At 45.8% G+C, this 13,334-nt stretch overlaps 1 protein-coding gene across 1 annotated transcript; it reads left to right on the top strand.

Annotated features, from left to right (window-relative positions):
- Positions 1 to 827: 827 nt before the first annotated feature.
- On the top strand, positions 828 to 1,265 carry PEX2_049710 (uncharacterized protein; the record flags this gene model as incomplete). Its single annotated transcript, XM_016742246.1, has 1 exon — positions 828 to 1,265. The coding sequence occupies one exon, from the start codon at positions 828 to 830 to the stop codon at positions 1,263 to 1,265; it is 438 nt and encodes a 145-aa protein (XP_016597576.1).
- Positions 1,266 to 13,334: the final 12,069 nt, after the last annotated feature.

Raw genomic sequence — 13,334 nt, 5'->3', positions numbered from 1 at the left:
CTCTGCCACTTGGAAGGCCGGATGCGCTTTCTAGCGCATGGGATGATGGCCCTCTATCTCCAAGAGATGAAAGATAGCGACATTGAAGAGGAGATACTTATAGGTCACTCGTACGAGGATTAGGGAGAGAACAAAGAGCGGTTTATTACGGCTCGTGGCTGATTACGAGGGAGGATCAGATGTTCGATAAGATAGACACTATGAAGAATACTAAAGGACTTGAACACTAAAACTCTTGAAGGTAAAGTAGCATAGAGAACCTCAGGCATTAACAATATCCTTTGGTTATTAAATTCGCTTTCACAAGTCAAAGTGTAGGAGTGGCTTCATATGTCAACCTAAAGTGCCGCTACTTGTTTTCACCTTATCTACCATCTGAGCCCTGTCACGGGAACTTCAATTCGCACTCCTCAATGATAACTTTCGGAATGCTTCATCAGGGCTGCTTAGGCATCGTCAAATCTCACTTGGGTCTTACTTCTCATTCCGAAATTTCTCTAACAAGCCCCAAGTATCCTTTTGTTCTACTACCAATAATGGCTTGGTCTATATATATTCTACAAGTATGCTTGTCTGTCGGAATGATGGCGTTAAGGATATTGGCTAGGATTCATCACCTGGGCTGCTGTGGTCTCTTCAAGGACCCGGTCGCACCTTCCTCGATGAAACGCCATCCCCAATCAAAATTTCACATTCTTGCAACTACTCCTGTCCTCTATTCCAAGGTTTTATCCTCTCACCTCTCTCGAAGCACAATCAAGGTAAGACCTACGATTGCCTAGCAAGATTCAAAATAAACTAAGGACCTAACACGACGTTATTGCTGTATGGGTCACGACGTACGAAAGCTTAAACGAGACAACTCAGGTCCACACCAGTCCCCGAAGAGTGAGATTCAAATCCTCCCCTTGATATTCTATGCCCCACCGCGTCTCCAAAAAAAGGCTAACAAGGACAAAGTGGCGGATGAGCACCCAATTCCCGTGCCAAGTCACGCGGATCTTGAGCCGCTGACAGAGCTCCACCTACGAGCAACTCGACGGGTTAACGCCTACGGAGGTATTGTGAACGAGGTAGCACAACTATTGCAAGGTGCTCAGCTTGCTATGGACCAAGAGCTGGGTCTACCCCAGCCACATATTGCGAATATCCTCCGAAATATCGAAATAAGGATGCAACTCCTCGTGGATGAGATGCTCGCCTTATGCAACGCAGAGATAGTTGATCGTGCGCTCGAACGGGATATCTGGAGCCAGATTGGCTAACAAAGGGGCGGAATATGGAGAGCAGGTTGTCACAATCTATGGCTAGGAATAACATTCAACTGTCAAAAGACATTACAGTGTGAGGAATGTGGACGGCTTTCAATAGGAATGTTTGTGACAAGATAGTCTGCCTCTAGTCTGTTCGTAGCTCAGAGAGCCTTAGGGAGCAATGATTTTCCCCATTCAGTTAATGGTGACCACTACTGAAGAATTGGTTAAAATTTACCACTGTTGCTCTTTACTTCATATGGCGCTCCTTCTAATCTGTGAAAACGCGCCCACTGCCGTACCCCTACAGCACTTGGTATTTAAATCATGGCCACCAGTCTTCTCTTCTTCGTTCCTCTACCTTTCACGATCTCACACATTCTTCTCTCTACAAAACCCACGAGGTATGGTCCCTTGAATCATAACAAAGATCACCAAGACAATATGAAGCTGACAAAATCTGGTTGTTTTTCAGGTCCCTCGGAAGACAGCATTTCCCAATTGAAAGGCGACAAGTCCTATCCAAGTGAGAGAAACCCCATAATAGACGTTCTGTCCACAAATATGTCTCAACGAAAAACTGACAATGAAAAAATTAGCAGATAAAATGAAGATCCCATCCCAAGCGATGCGCTTCTGGAGCACCTGGCTCAACTGAGATGCCGCCGCGATACACGAGCACAACGTCGAGCAGCGATACTAAAAGAGGCACTCGAAGTAATGAGATCGGTTTCCGGGACCTTGGGTCAGTATGCATCCAATGAACAAGGACCTTGAATCAACATTGTGTTCGGCATCGAAGCGAGAATGGCTTTTCTGATTTGGCAAATGCAAAACCTCCAGACCGAGGAGGTAAAGGATGGCGTCCTCGAGCAGGAACTTTGGACCCAGCTCAGCTAGATTTTCCTGGATCTCTATCATTACGCCAGTCACCATGCAGACGGCGTCGGATCTCGATTAGCACTTACTTCTCATAGGGATTTTTCTCCGATGTGGCCATATCAAATTTCATTTCACTATCAGCCATGGGTTACTCTCCTGATCACTTGTAGGTATATGTTCTATGACAATGCCAGGTTTCGAAATGATAGAAGTGGCGAGAGCGCTGCTTTCTGGTTATTGCCACTGCACGAGCAACCGCTAAGGTTCACTAGTCTTGGGTCCTCCCAATGTGACGGTCCTGCCTTCCTCGTGAAAAGGTTCCTTCTCGCATGGGTTTAAAGTAATTACGGGCTATCTTTTCTTGCTGATTTTCTCTTCTTCTCTTCTCATTTGCCATCCACCATCCTCCTATATCTGACGCTAACCTTGAATTGGAAAAAAGGAAGTCGGGTCGTGTTTGCAGTCCTACTCAAGGTACAACCTCTCAGATCTGCTACCAAGATTTGACTAATACCGAGTTCCCTGCAGTGACCTTCACCATCCTCTCAGGGCTCACCCACTTTCTATCAAATAGTCACACATCGCCCTTTCCTTGCATGCTTCTTTTCAAAATTGCACCCCAAACACAAACCTGACAAAGACAAAGTCGTTGACCCACCAATCCTATCGTGCAGTGATGGGCAGCTAGGTCACGAGGCATGAGTTTGGTGAACGCAATCATAGAAGTGCCTACGTTGGTTATTGTATGGAATATGGAAGTCAGAATGATGGTCTTTATCCAAGTGATGTACAGCCTCCAGCCTGAGGCGGCCAACTATGGAGCCATGGAACGAGCAATCTGGTGTTCCGGTCGCCATTCCAGGTGACCAGATAGGCGGTACCGCTCGTTCCATTCGGACTCTCTCGTGAGGATTCTTGTCACTGGACCCGGCTAGCCTAGAAATTAACCGAAATTCGATGCTTTTCTACCACAGCTTGCCAAGCTGATCAACCTGACCAAACTGAGGGCCAAATCCCACCAGTGGCTGAGAAAGATACTTCTCTGCCAGCCAAAGTTCACAACGAGACCCAGTAAGCCACAACAGGCTAAACCGGCACGACCCGAAGAATTGTCCCAGGACGCCGAGGTACAAATTTAAGGATGGAGGGTGCTTAATTTTATTTTTTCACTTGTTTAACCGTCCCGAAGCAGGATCTCGGGACGAGATCTTTCGGTGGATGGCATTACTGTTGCAGTGGGCCTGGCGGTTATGTGACCAAGCCCCGCACTTATCTAAAAGATGAGGAGGAATTCACACAACAAGATTTTCAAAAGCACATACATATGGTATCCTGGAGTCTTTTACAAAGGGCCGATGAGCAGCATACCCAAGCGCTAAATGATGAAGAGCTGAATGGCCTCACCCAAGTGAGAGTTCGAAAAATTGGACGACCCGGGCTTCGTCAACTGATTTTTACGGGGCGTTGATCGTCATGTGCTGGATGTGTGCAATCATCGAGAATGTGATCACTACCGCTATTGAGCGCATCGAAGCACGGATGGACCCAATTTTAAACAATTGCTGTATGCTCGTCGGGATAAGGACCAGATTGGTCCGTCTTAGGCGACGAATGCTGCGTCGTCTCCATACCGAGAGCCAGGCCAATGCTGAAGCAGAGCGGCAGCTTTGGAATGAGGTCCGCTAGGTCACACAAGGTCGCGACTCTTTCGACAACGTCGCGGCTCGTCGACGACGACGCGCCCGCCGTGAGAGAGAAAGACAACACAATATCACTTCCGACAACCATATCCCGTAGCAATCGCAAAACCCCGCTCTGGGCCTCTGCAAAATACAGAGCTGCGCTTCCGTATCAGCCAAATCAACGGAGCCCCTGACCTTGTCGGCCCTGTGGTATCCCTACTACTAGCTGTTGAGGCGTTGTGGCAATACGTCGGTAATACCGCCAACCTCGCTTGCATTATCTCCCTCGATCATGCCGGGTTGATTGACTTCCGTGCCCGCTTCGTCGAAGGAGACCCGCGTGTTGTACGCGCTATGCGTGAAGGACTAGACGCGTCCCTCAGCTCCATTTGAGACGCCACCGCCTTCGCCGAAGGCCTGCTGCTAGTGGAGCGATGTATCGAGACAATGAAAGACAGCGCAATCAAGGAGGAGGTCGAGGCAATTGCTACGGCAATGCGCCCGCCGCCACAAACACCGCTCCTCTAGGATGAACAAATTGCCGCGGATTTCTGAACAGTGGTAGATTCTCCATATTTTCCTTTTCCTTGTTTCCCCACGCTACCGAGGGCGGCAACAGCCTCTCGGAGGGGGCACTTGTGAAGGCCTAGGGCCCGGGGATATTACTAAGCAGGATAGGTATCTGTGGACATCTTATGTAGCCATTCCATAGTAATAGGATCATCTTTACCACCACTTACGTTCCATAACAGAGAAGGTAGAGAACTAGGACGGGTGAAAATTAATATGCTTACTTACGCACTTCGTTATATCCTAGCGTTATCTTGGATATTCCTAGTTAATTGATATGTAGTAAGCTAAGCTGATTGATCCATTTATTTTCATCTTTCAAGCAGTAGAATCGTAAGTATGTTCTTCTAGGTTCACCCGAGGTAGAGGTCAATTAACCTACGGTTTCTGTTCTGCTTGGTAACAAAGCCATCTCAAACCAGTCGCACATAAGTGTTTTCCCTGTTCTGTCACCCAAGGTGTATCCCTCGACTTAGGAAGCACCCCCTGCCTAGTTTCTTTGGCACATAGAACCTCGGATGCCCTTCACACCCCATCAGATGCAGAGACAGAGATCAGGCTGAAGATAACGAGCATGATGAAGCGAAGCATAACGGAAAATTCTAGTTCAAACTTCACTCATTAGCCACACAGAGGTGTCCGAGAGAGTGAGTCTTCCGAGCCCCCCGAGGACTTTCTGGCAGGTCAAAATCTTATCGCCAGACCCTTCTATGCTCCCAGGGGTATTGCAAGTACTGGATTTGAGCTCCCCACTATTCCGGGATGGTCTGTCTACTTTCAATTCTTCACTATGGGTAATATCGGTGCCCCTGTTAGCCACATTGATGACTACGGCAACGATCCTATTTTCACCATGCCTTGCAATTTTCGCCTCAACATTATGGCGACGGTTTAGGATCTCGTCGGCGGCTTCGAAACCTTTATTCGTGGCCACCAACGTACACACCAATTGGCTGGAACGCGTATTTTGCAGGTGAGTATTGTTCAAATCGGCCCCGACTCATGGTCATGCCGCTAACTGTTCTCGCACACTTCTGTAGGATATCCACAGCGCTTATCAAACCTAGGCGAACAAGCGCTCCGTTTGCGAAAACTATGATACCGCAGATGAATGGAATGAATATGCTGTTCTCGTCTCCACTCTGTCACGCCTGGATGGTGCTAAGGGGTCGGCTAGCGAAACAGCACAGATTTCATTTCCGCTTCTCATCTATTTAAGCCGAGCCTACCATTTCCCCCTCAAACTCTCATAAGGTGTGACATTACATTAATAAGTCTTTGTTATAGGGCCACTAGCCACCTGGATGGGTAGAAATCAGATCTTATTTCTTTATTTTGGAATTTTGATTTCTTTGTTTGAGTCCCCAACTTCCAAGATATTTCCAAATCTCACTTCTCTCTTACTCTTTAACATCATTCTCTGAGGGCTCATCTAAAAACTAATATTTTGCTGTCAACTATGCCGTACTCTACTTGTATGGATATATATACATCGTATCAGTATACTGAAGATGGGAGAAGAAAATGGTTGAGACACTTGGTTTCTTGCTATTGCTACTACGAAAGAATCGGGTATGCTTTAGTAGTTTGCGCCTGCTGGTGGCTTTGGCTCCTTCCTCATAAATGTGACCCTTCACTTAGAGATTGCTACTTGCCATCCTCCACATCAGTCTTTTTTTTCTTTATCAACTTTCCCATTTTGTATTACAACCTTGGACTCTAAGCAAAGCCTGGGTCCTTTATCCCCATAAGAGGCAACATGACAGAGCCTATGCCGAGAAATAAAGGCAACCAAGCCTGTTCATATTGTGGGCTGGATTTGGGCTACGCGTGCCAAAGTCCGAGACAAACCCTACATGCTTGACTTTTTAGTAGGAGACCCCTGCATCGTCGCTTTACTATGCTGACTCTCAATCGTTTAATAGAAACTGCGTGCATCATAGCCAAGCATGCCTGTTCCACAATGGCATTATGCGGCCCAGTCTTCCATATACCTGACAGTGATACGCACCCGATTGCGAGAGGCTGCAAATGGTATTTCTACCCGGAAAATTCATAAAAATGGAACGTGTTCCGTAAGGGTGTGAGGAACATAACCAATGACAGATATTTCCTTCCTGTATTTACTCAGTCATGATGAGAATAGACATTTTGGCGGAGGTAGCGGGGCGATTTCAAAGATGTTTTCAACACGCGATTGGCCCGGTGCTAATGATTGCCTTTCGCGCGCAACCACCGCCCTCGATGCTCCGTTCCACCCGTTCCTTAAACACAAACCTCACAAAGAAAGGTAGGATGATCTTAGTGCATTCCCATCACCGAGTGACTGTGAGTCGCATCATCCGACCCAGGTCCTCGTACGCCAGTTAAGCGCACATACCTTCGGGGGGGAGTGCTATCACTTTACATGATTATCAGAGCTTATGTGTATCCCGGAACTATCCTAAAGGGAAGACGGAAGTCGAATAAGGCAAAGAATCAACAAAATTCTGGGAACAAGATGGAACTGCGTGAAATCTATCTGGATTGTGCTCCAATAGAAATGAACCCTGCTCCTAGAAGGACAAGGGCACGGGGGACAAGATATCCGGGAACTGTGTATATTATTAGTTCTTTTGGTAAGCTCTGTCTTATGATCGAAACCTGACTGTGTGTAGCCTTTCCACCATGTTGATACAGTCCAACCTGGGGGGCAACCGACCCTACTTTCGCGCGTAGTAGAAGCCCTCCAAAGTCGCATTTACCCACCTAAAGCCCTGAATGTCACCCCACAGTTCATATCCCGTGTACGGAACATGAGGCCACAAATTAGCGTTTCCCTTTAGAAATTACGCCTGATCTACCAACAATTACTGGATCACTTGGCGTTCTTTCCTATGAAACCCGGAGCTCCAATAAAGCTTCTCCTCCACCAGGGTCCCCAACCTTCGCGCCCTTCTTGTGGAGATAGAGAACGTCAAGGTCGAGGAGAAGCTTTATCCCAGCTTTGAGTAAGAGATCTGGAGACAAATCGGGTAGTGAACTAGATCGAGAATCTACCCTCGAGCACTGCTTTTTAGAACCTCGAGTGTGGCAGAATCGGAAGATTCCACGATGAATCAACCAATTGTGTGTCTTTGGTTTCCAGAAGGAATCTGAGTATAGTCGGTTCTCTGCAATGATCCAGAGCAGGATATTTTAATGCTATTTTCCACCTTTACACGTCCCACCTCTAATCCGCCAAGTGAACCATATATGTCGTAGGGTTGAAAATCAGCGTCAATGGCCGGAACTTACCCGTACATAGTACATTAAATACATAGGGTAATCCAACCTATACCAGACTGACAATCAATTCTTGAATCTTTGTTGGATGTCCCGCGAGTGCATACATATTTAGGCATCCTCAAACCTCACTTTGCTCTCACTTTTAACAATTATCATTGCTTACCCAACTCTGTCTCAAACATTATATAGCAATCAGTTATACCACATTCCGAAGGCATATATGCCACCAATGTACCTTGATTCAAGGATATCAAGACAAAGGAATGTGGACCCATCGCCATAGGTATGAAGCAAGTGTTCTAGGCTTCACTATACTTGCTCATTCTGTATCTAGGTGATGGTCGCGTACCTTACTCGCGGAGGAGGTTGCAATGATTCGTAGCAATTTCTTTATATAATCTTTTGCAATACTTGCCTCTTCGTCCTTCTTCCTTCGCCTAGATTCTCGCACTATTATACATTTACTACGACCATCCCAACCCACAACGATATAAGGTATGACACATTGGCCAACAGATTTTCCACGGAACGAAGATCTAATGCTAGTTGTTTCATAACTGAGAAATTAGCACACAGGTTCAAATCCATTACCATTCATCTAGCTCAGCCGGCCGCAAGTGATATACATGCCTCCCTTTGATGTTTTATCCGAACCGCGTTCGAAACCAAAGCCGACAAGAAATAGTGGCCAACACTCACCCGATTCTGGTACTGGATGATGAGCAGCTCGAGCTCCTAACACGCCTACGGATCGGTCGAACTCGTGGGGCCCAGGCTCCTCATTCATCCGAATCACTGCACGAGCTGGAACAGAGAATGCACTCGTTGATGTGCCACATACTGGCATTTCAGGCGGAAGAAGACGGTGCTCGTACCATGGAAGAAGAGATCTGGAGCCACCTCGCATAAGCCACTGAGATGACAATCTACTCAACTCTGAAGTGCGTTGAAAGGAGCACAATAGCGGCATTGAGAATTCAAATAAGTATGCATCGATGTCTTTCATTTGTAGGAGTCCGAAACAACGCCGTTGGCTGCATTTTAGTATGGAATAAGGTTATATTGAGTTTCCTCCGTTCCAAGATTACCTAGACTCCGTCGACCCTCGAAGCGAAATTTTCATTTCTGGATGTTTGTTGTCTACGCTCAATTTCCTATATTGACTCCCTTAAGTTTCACTTCATTCTCACTTCTTGATACAACTATCTTACCAGCAGTCTCCTAATAATCATTCTTCGATCAACTAGGAGTTCTAGAAGGATCAAGAGGTGGGACAATGTTGGCTTGTGGCTATCACTACACAAATATTTGTTGAGTTTTTTTAAAGGTATGATTTGCTCCGCCTTTTTCCCCGTTAAGGCTGGCTTTCTCGTATGTATTCTATCTTAGTATCAATTGTCGCGGACTGTTTATGATATCAATTTGGCTACTTTCGAAGTGATGGGATAGTTGATTTTCCCTATGATATCATTCACTAGGTCGTCTCAGGCTTACTCTTTAATTCCAGAGGTATGAAGTAAAACTTACTCCCTCGTAAAAATATGCAAAGGAGTTATTATCTTAGATGCTAAGTATCAATCAAATGTGTTGATCACTTTCTCGACAACTGAGCCAGTTCTCACCCAACCGAAAACTACGCCTCACACAGTACTCGGGTATGAGCTTTTGGCCGACGGGAGAGACTTGCAGCGAGACAACAGACAATGGAAATGACTACCGCAGACTGTAACTCGCAGACCTACGATTCAAATCTCACTTGAAGTACCCAAAGACTCCACATCCGCGATATTGATCAGCAGTGAGACACAGCCCGCTCCTCCCCCCTTTGATACCCTATTCAGAGCGGCCCCTTGACAGTAAAGCTGACAGGGAAAAAGTGCCGTCCTCCGGAAACGAGCACCTTGAACTGCCTATGCAGCTCTGACTCCGCAGGGATACCCGTGCATACGCGCGTGACAGGATATTCCAGGAAGCATGTGGAATTATACAGACGGTTCAAAATATCGTACGGAAGTACCTTCGTGATGGTCAAACTCCTGCTGTCCTAATTCTATGGACTCTGGAGAGAAGAATGCAGTGCCTGGTCATGGCTATGGTCGCCCTCAATGTCGGAGAGGAGAGGGCTCTGGATTTGGAGGAAACCGCGCGATTGGTCTAAGTCAACGTCATGCAGAAGGAATTTACGATTGAATCAACTGCTATCTTAGTCTTTATTAGTACCATTTTGAAATTAAAAGGTGATATACGTTGAGCCATAGCAGGTTCAATCTCTTGAATTTGTCTACTTGTAAAGGTCACCCTGCTAGGGCTACGACGTTGTGGGGAGAATTTTGTTGCATTCTAACTAGTCCCCAAATATCAACCCCCAACTTAATGAGAAGCAGAAAAGCGCCAAATCCAAACATTCAAATAATTTGCAGGTGGTAGAGCCACTTCTGGTACGACTAGCAAAGAAATCCAACACGATGATATATTTACATACATTAGGCTGTAGGGTTATTCAACTTCAAGCAAACATTGTGTCTTTGAATCTTTTCTGGAGGCCTCCAACTACGTAGAACGGCATCAACTCTACCTTGATGTTCCTCTTGTAGTAATCAGCCTTTTGCCACTGCTTTCTAATCTCATTTTCGTACGAATTATAGCTGACCCTGTTGATCTTTAGACTTCAATACCCTACGCAATATCTGTCGGTTGTTTTCACTTGAAAATGCGTGTGCTCTTTCAGCCCCGAGTGAATTGAATTCTCGTCTTCCTTCGTTCCTCCTGGCCCACCTTAAACTCTCGATTCTCTTACTCAAACTTCCGAGTTAGCAACGACAAGGTCCATAAGGACATATGAAGATAAATAAGCGATAGTATCTGCATATCCATTATTCACATCTGAAATTCCCAAGTGCGTTGCCAAACACCCCTCTCGTTTATTCTTTTCATCCCCATAGACTGTGTTGAGCTTGAGATTGAAGGAATACTGATAGTATTTCTTTGAATTATTAGTAAATGTCTAACATAGATATCATCAATATCTCACTTTTCACTTACTTCTTCTCGTTCTTTATTTCAGTTAAGGTTTAAGGGATCGTGGGGGCATTGCTATGACTAGAATATTGTAGGGTTCCCATCCGGGGAGCCTTACAGTTTATTCAAGGTGACAGTCGCGGTTTCCTCACGCGATTTTCCCCGTAGTCCTGGATGTGTTACTACTTAAGATCCTCCCACTATTAATCCTCTCTCTCTCCTCATTCACCCATCTTGCATATCCTATTGCCACATACGACTATCAGTGCAAGGTATGCCACTTGAGCCCATATGGAAGATCTATCATAATGCGAGGCGCTAACCATGACTGGTTAGGCTTTAAGTTCCCCATCCTTAATCGTCTCAAACGCGTGCAGCAAAATCATATCCAGGTTTCAAAGCTTATCCGCTAGTGAGATACACCCCTTTCACTCCAACTTCTACCTACCTTTAAAGTACAAAGCTGAAATGTGGAAAGTGGCCGACAATCGTCCAATTGTGTCATTTACCAATGATCAGCTTGAACTGCTGACACTGGTGCGATTTTGGCGCTCAAGATCGTCCGATCGATCAAGAATGTTCCAGCGGGCGTGTGATATTATGGAAATGGTGGAGGGCTTGCTCGCTCGGGGGTATCCATACCAGTGCTCTCACGCACAACTCCGGGAGCTAGAACAAGAGATGCAGAGCCTTCTACAGCAGATAGCTAGCCTTGTTGCCCAGGAGGCAGCTGAACGTGCAGTGCTCCGCGCTGCCTAGGCCCACATCGGTCGAATCCGATGTCTGCACCGACCAAGGCACAAGTTGGTACAATTATGTCTGTACTGCTAGTTACTGTGCTTCCTCTGGGACTTTACAATGTACAGAATTGAATCTTCTCAGTCTTTTTTGGAACACCATGTCAAGGTTTATAGTCACTAAGGCGTCGTACCCATGTGCATTGGATAGATAAAATTCGCATTACACCATGCATAGTGACATCTTTGGAGACATATCCTACCACCCCCTACTCAGATATTACGATATTTCCCTTTATTCTTATTTCTCGTTGACAATATCCTTCATCGGCGCTCGAGGAAACAGTTATATTACTCTGAAGTATACCTCACTTCATACGTATTATTTGAGATATATTCTATATTTCGCCTAAACTCCAATGAATGGGATAATGGGAGCGGTGGATTTTAGCTATTGGTTGCTATTGGTCAGACTACCCAACTGCGCGGTCTTGATATTTGCTCACGCTAGCAGTCGCGCGCTTTGTCTAGTTGGACTAGTGTAATCTCTATGTAAGATTTTGGTTTTCAAGTTTCTATCCTTCCTTCATCACCTTCGAACCCACATCTTGCTGACTAGAAGCACATCCACCAGCGGTATATCCCTTTATCCTTTATGTAGGATCTACGCCGAAACACGCGGCTGGTGCACACTGGTAAAAATCCCAGGAGTTCTTTTACATCACAGCGACATTTACCACTTCAATGACTACAGAGCCAGATCCACCTGTTCCTTCGATTCTCCGGCTCCGCCGTTCAATCAAAAGTCCGACAAGCAAAAGGTGGCCGATACTCGCTTCATCACAATACCTAATCACGAGCAACTCAAGCCGCCTCCGCACTGAGCATAAACCCTGCTTTGCGACATAACACTGGCCTCGGAATCTTCCAATAGGGGCTAAAATTACCTACTCTGCTCAAATTTTGATCTTGGATTGCCCATACCTGGAACCTACGATACCTCTGTTTCGCTAGTCGGAGGCACAGGTTAAGACAGTCTTTGAAGATTTGGTTACCTTCAAATTGGCAGAGGCAATTGAATGCCAGTTCGAAGAGCTCATTTGAAGCCAAGTTTCGTGGGTCGAGAGTTATGGTAAAATGGAAAATCGAAACAAATAAGTTCAGCTAATTGCGGCATGCAGGAATGAATGAAATACCGAGGCGAACAAATGTGAACTATAAAGGAATTTTCAAGGGAATTCTTCTAGTTAAAGTGAAAGTTTAATATAGCCTGGAGGTAATTGTGCTTCCTACCTCTCTTAACCAACATTCCATTCTCCCTTCCGCATTGTTTCCTATTTATCACTCTCGACTCCCAACTTTAAAAACCAGTCGCAACCATTGTATACCACTTTCGGCTATATACAAGATCTATCCAATCCAATGAGCTAACGAATAAATAGTAAGCATCATTCAGCTTCACTATTTCCAACCCTCCAACACGTACCAACACATACTCCGTCTCTTGTCTCACTCCGAGGACCAAAGAGATGCACCTATTCCCCTCGGTCTTCCACTTCCAACTGCGTTTCAATACCATATCTGACAAGAAACAATTGGACCATTTTCGGTTGATTCAGGCCCCTGATAACGCGCGGCTGGACCTGCTAACATGCCTGCGAGTGCGCAGATGGTTCGAAGACTACGTTCGCAACCAACTATTTGAAGAGGCCGCGGGTATCGCGTACTTTGTCCAAGTCTTCATCCTCACCAGCTATCCCTTTTTGAGCGCTACAGTAGACCAACTTCACAACCTACAAATACCAATGAAAGGACTGCTTGAAGATCTGCGGGTCGTCTAAGTCGCACAGAGAATGGAACTCGGATAGCCCGATGAGTTTGAAGTGAGCTAGCAAGGGTGAAGGTGAAATCAAATGAGACATACA

Source organism: Penicillium expansum (genome assembly GCF_000769745.1).
Source record: "Penicillium expansum strain MD-8 chromosome Unknown contig166, whole genome shotgun sequence".
Classification (NCBI taxonomy): Eukaryota; Fungi; Ascomycota; class Eurotiomycetes; order Eurotiales; family Aspergillaceae; genus Penicillium; species Penicillium expansum.
Note: the sequence above shows the minus strand (reverse complement) of the source record. Positions and strands in the feature narration are given on the sequence as shown.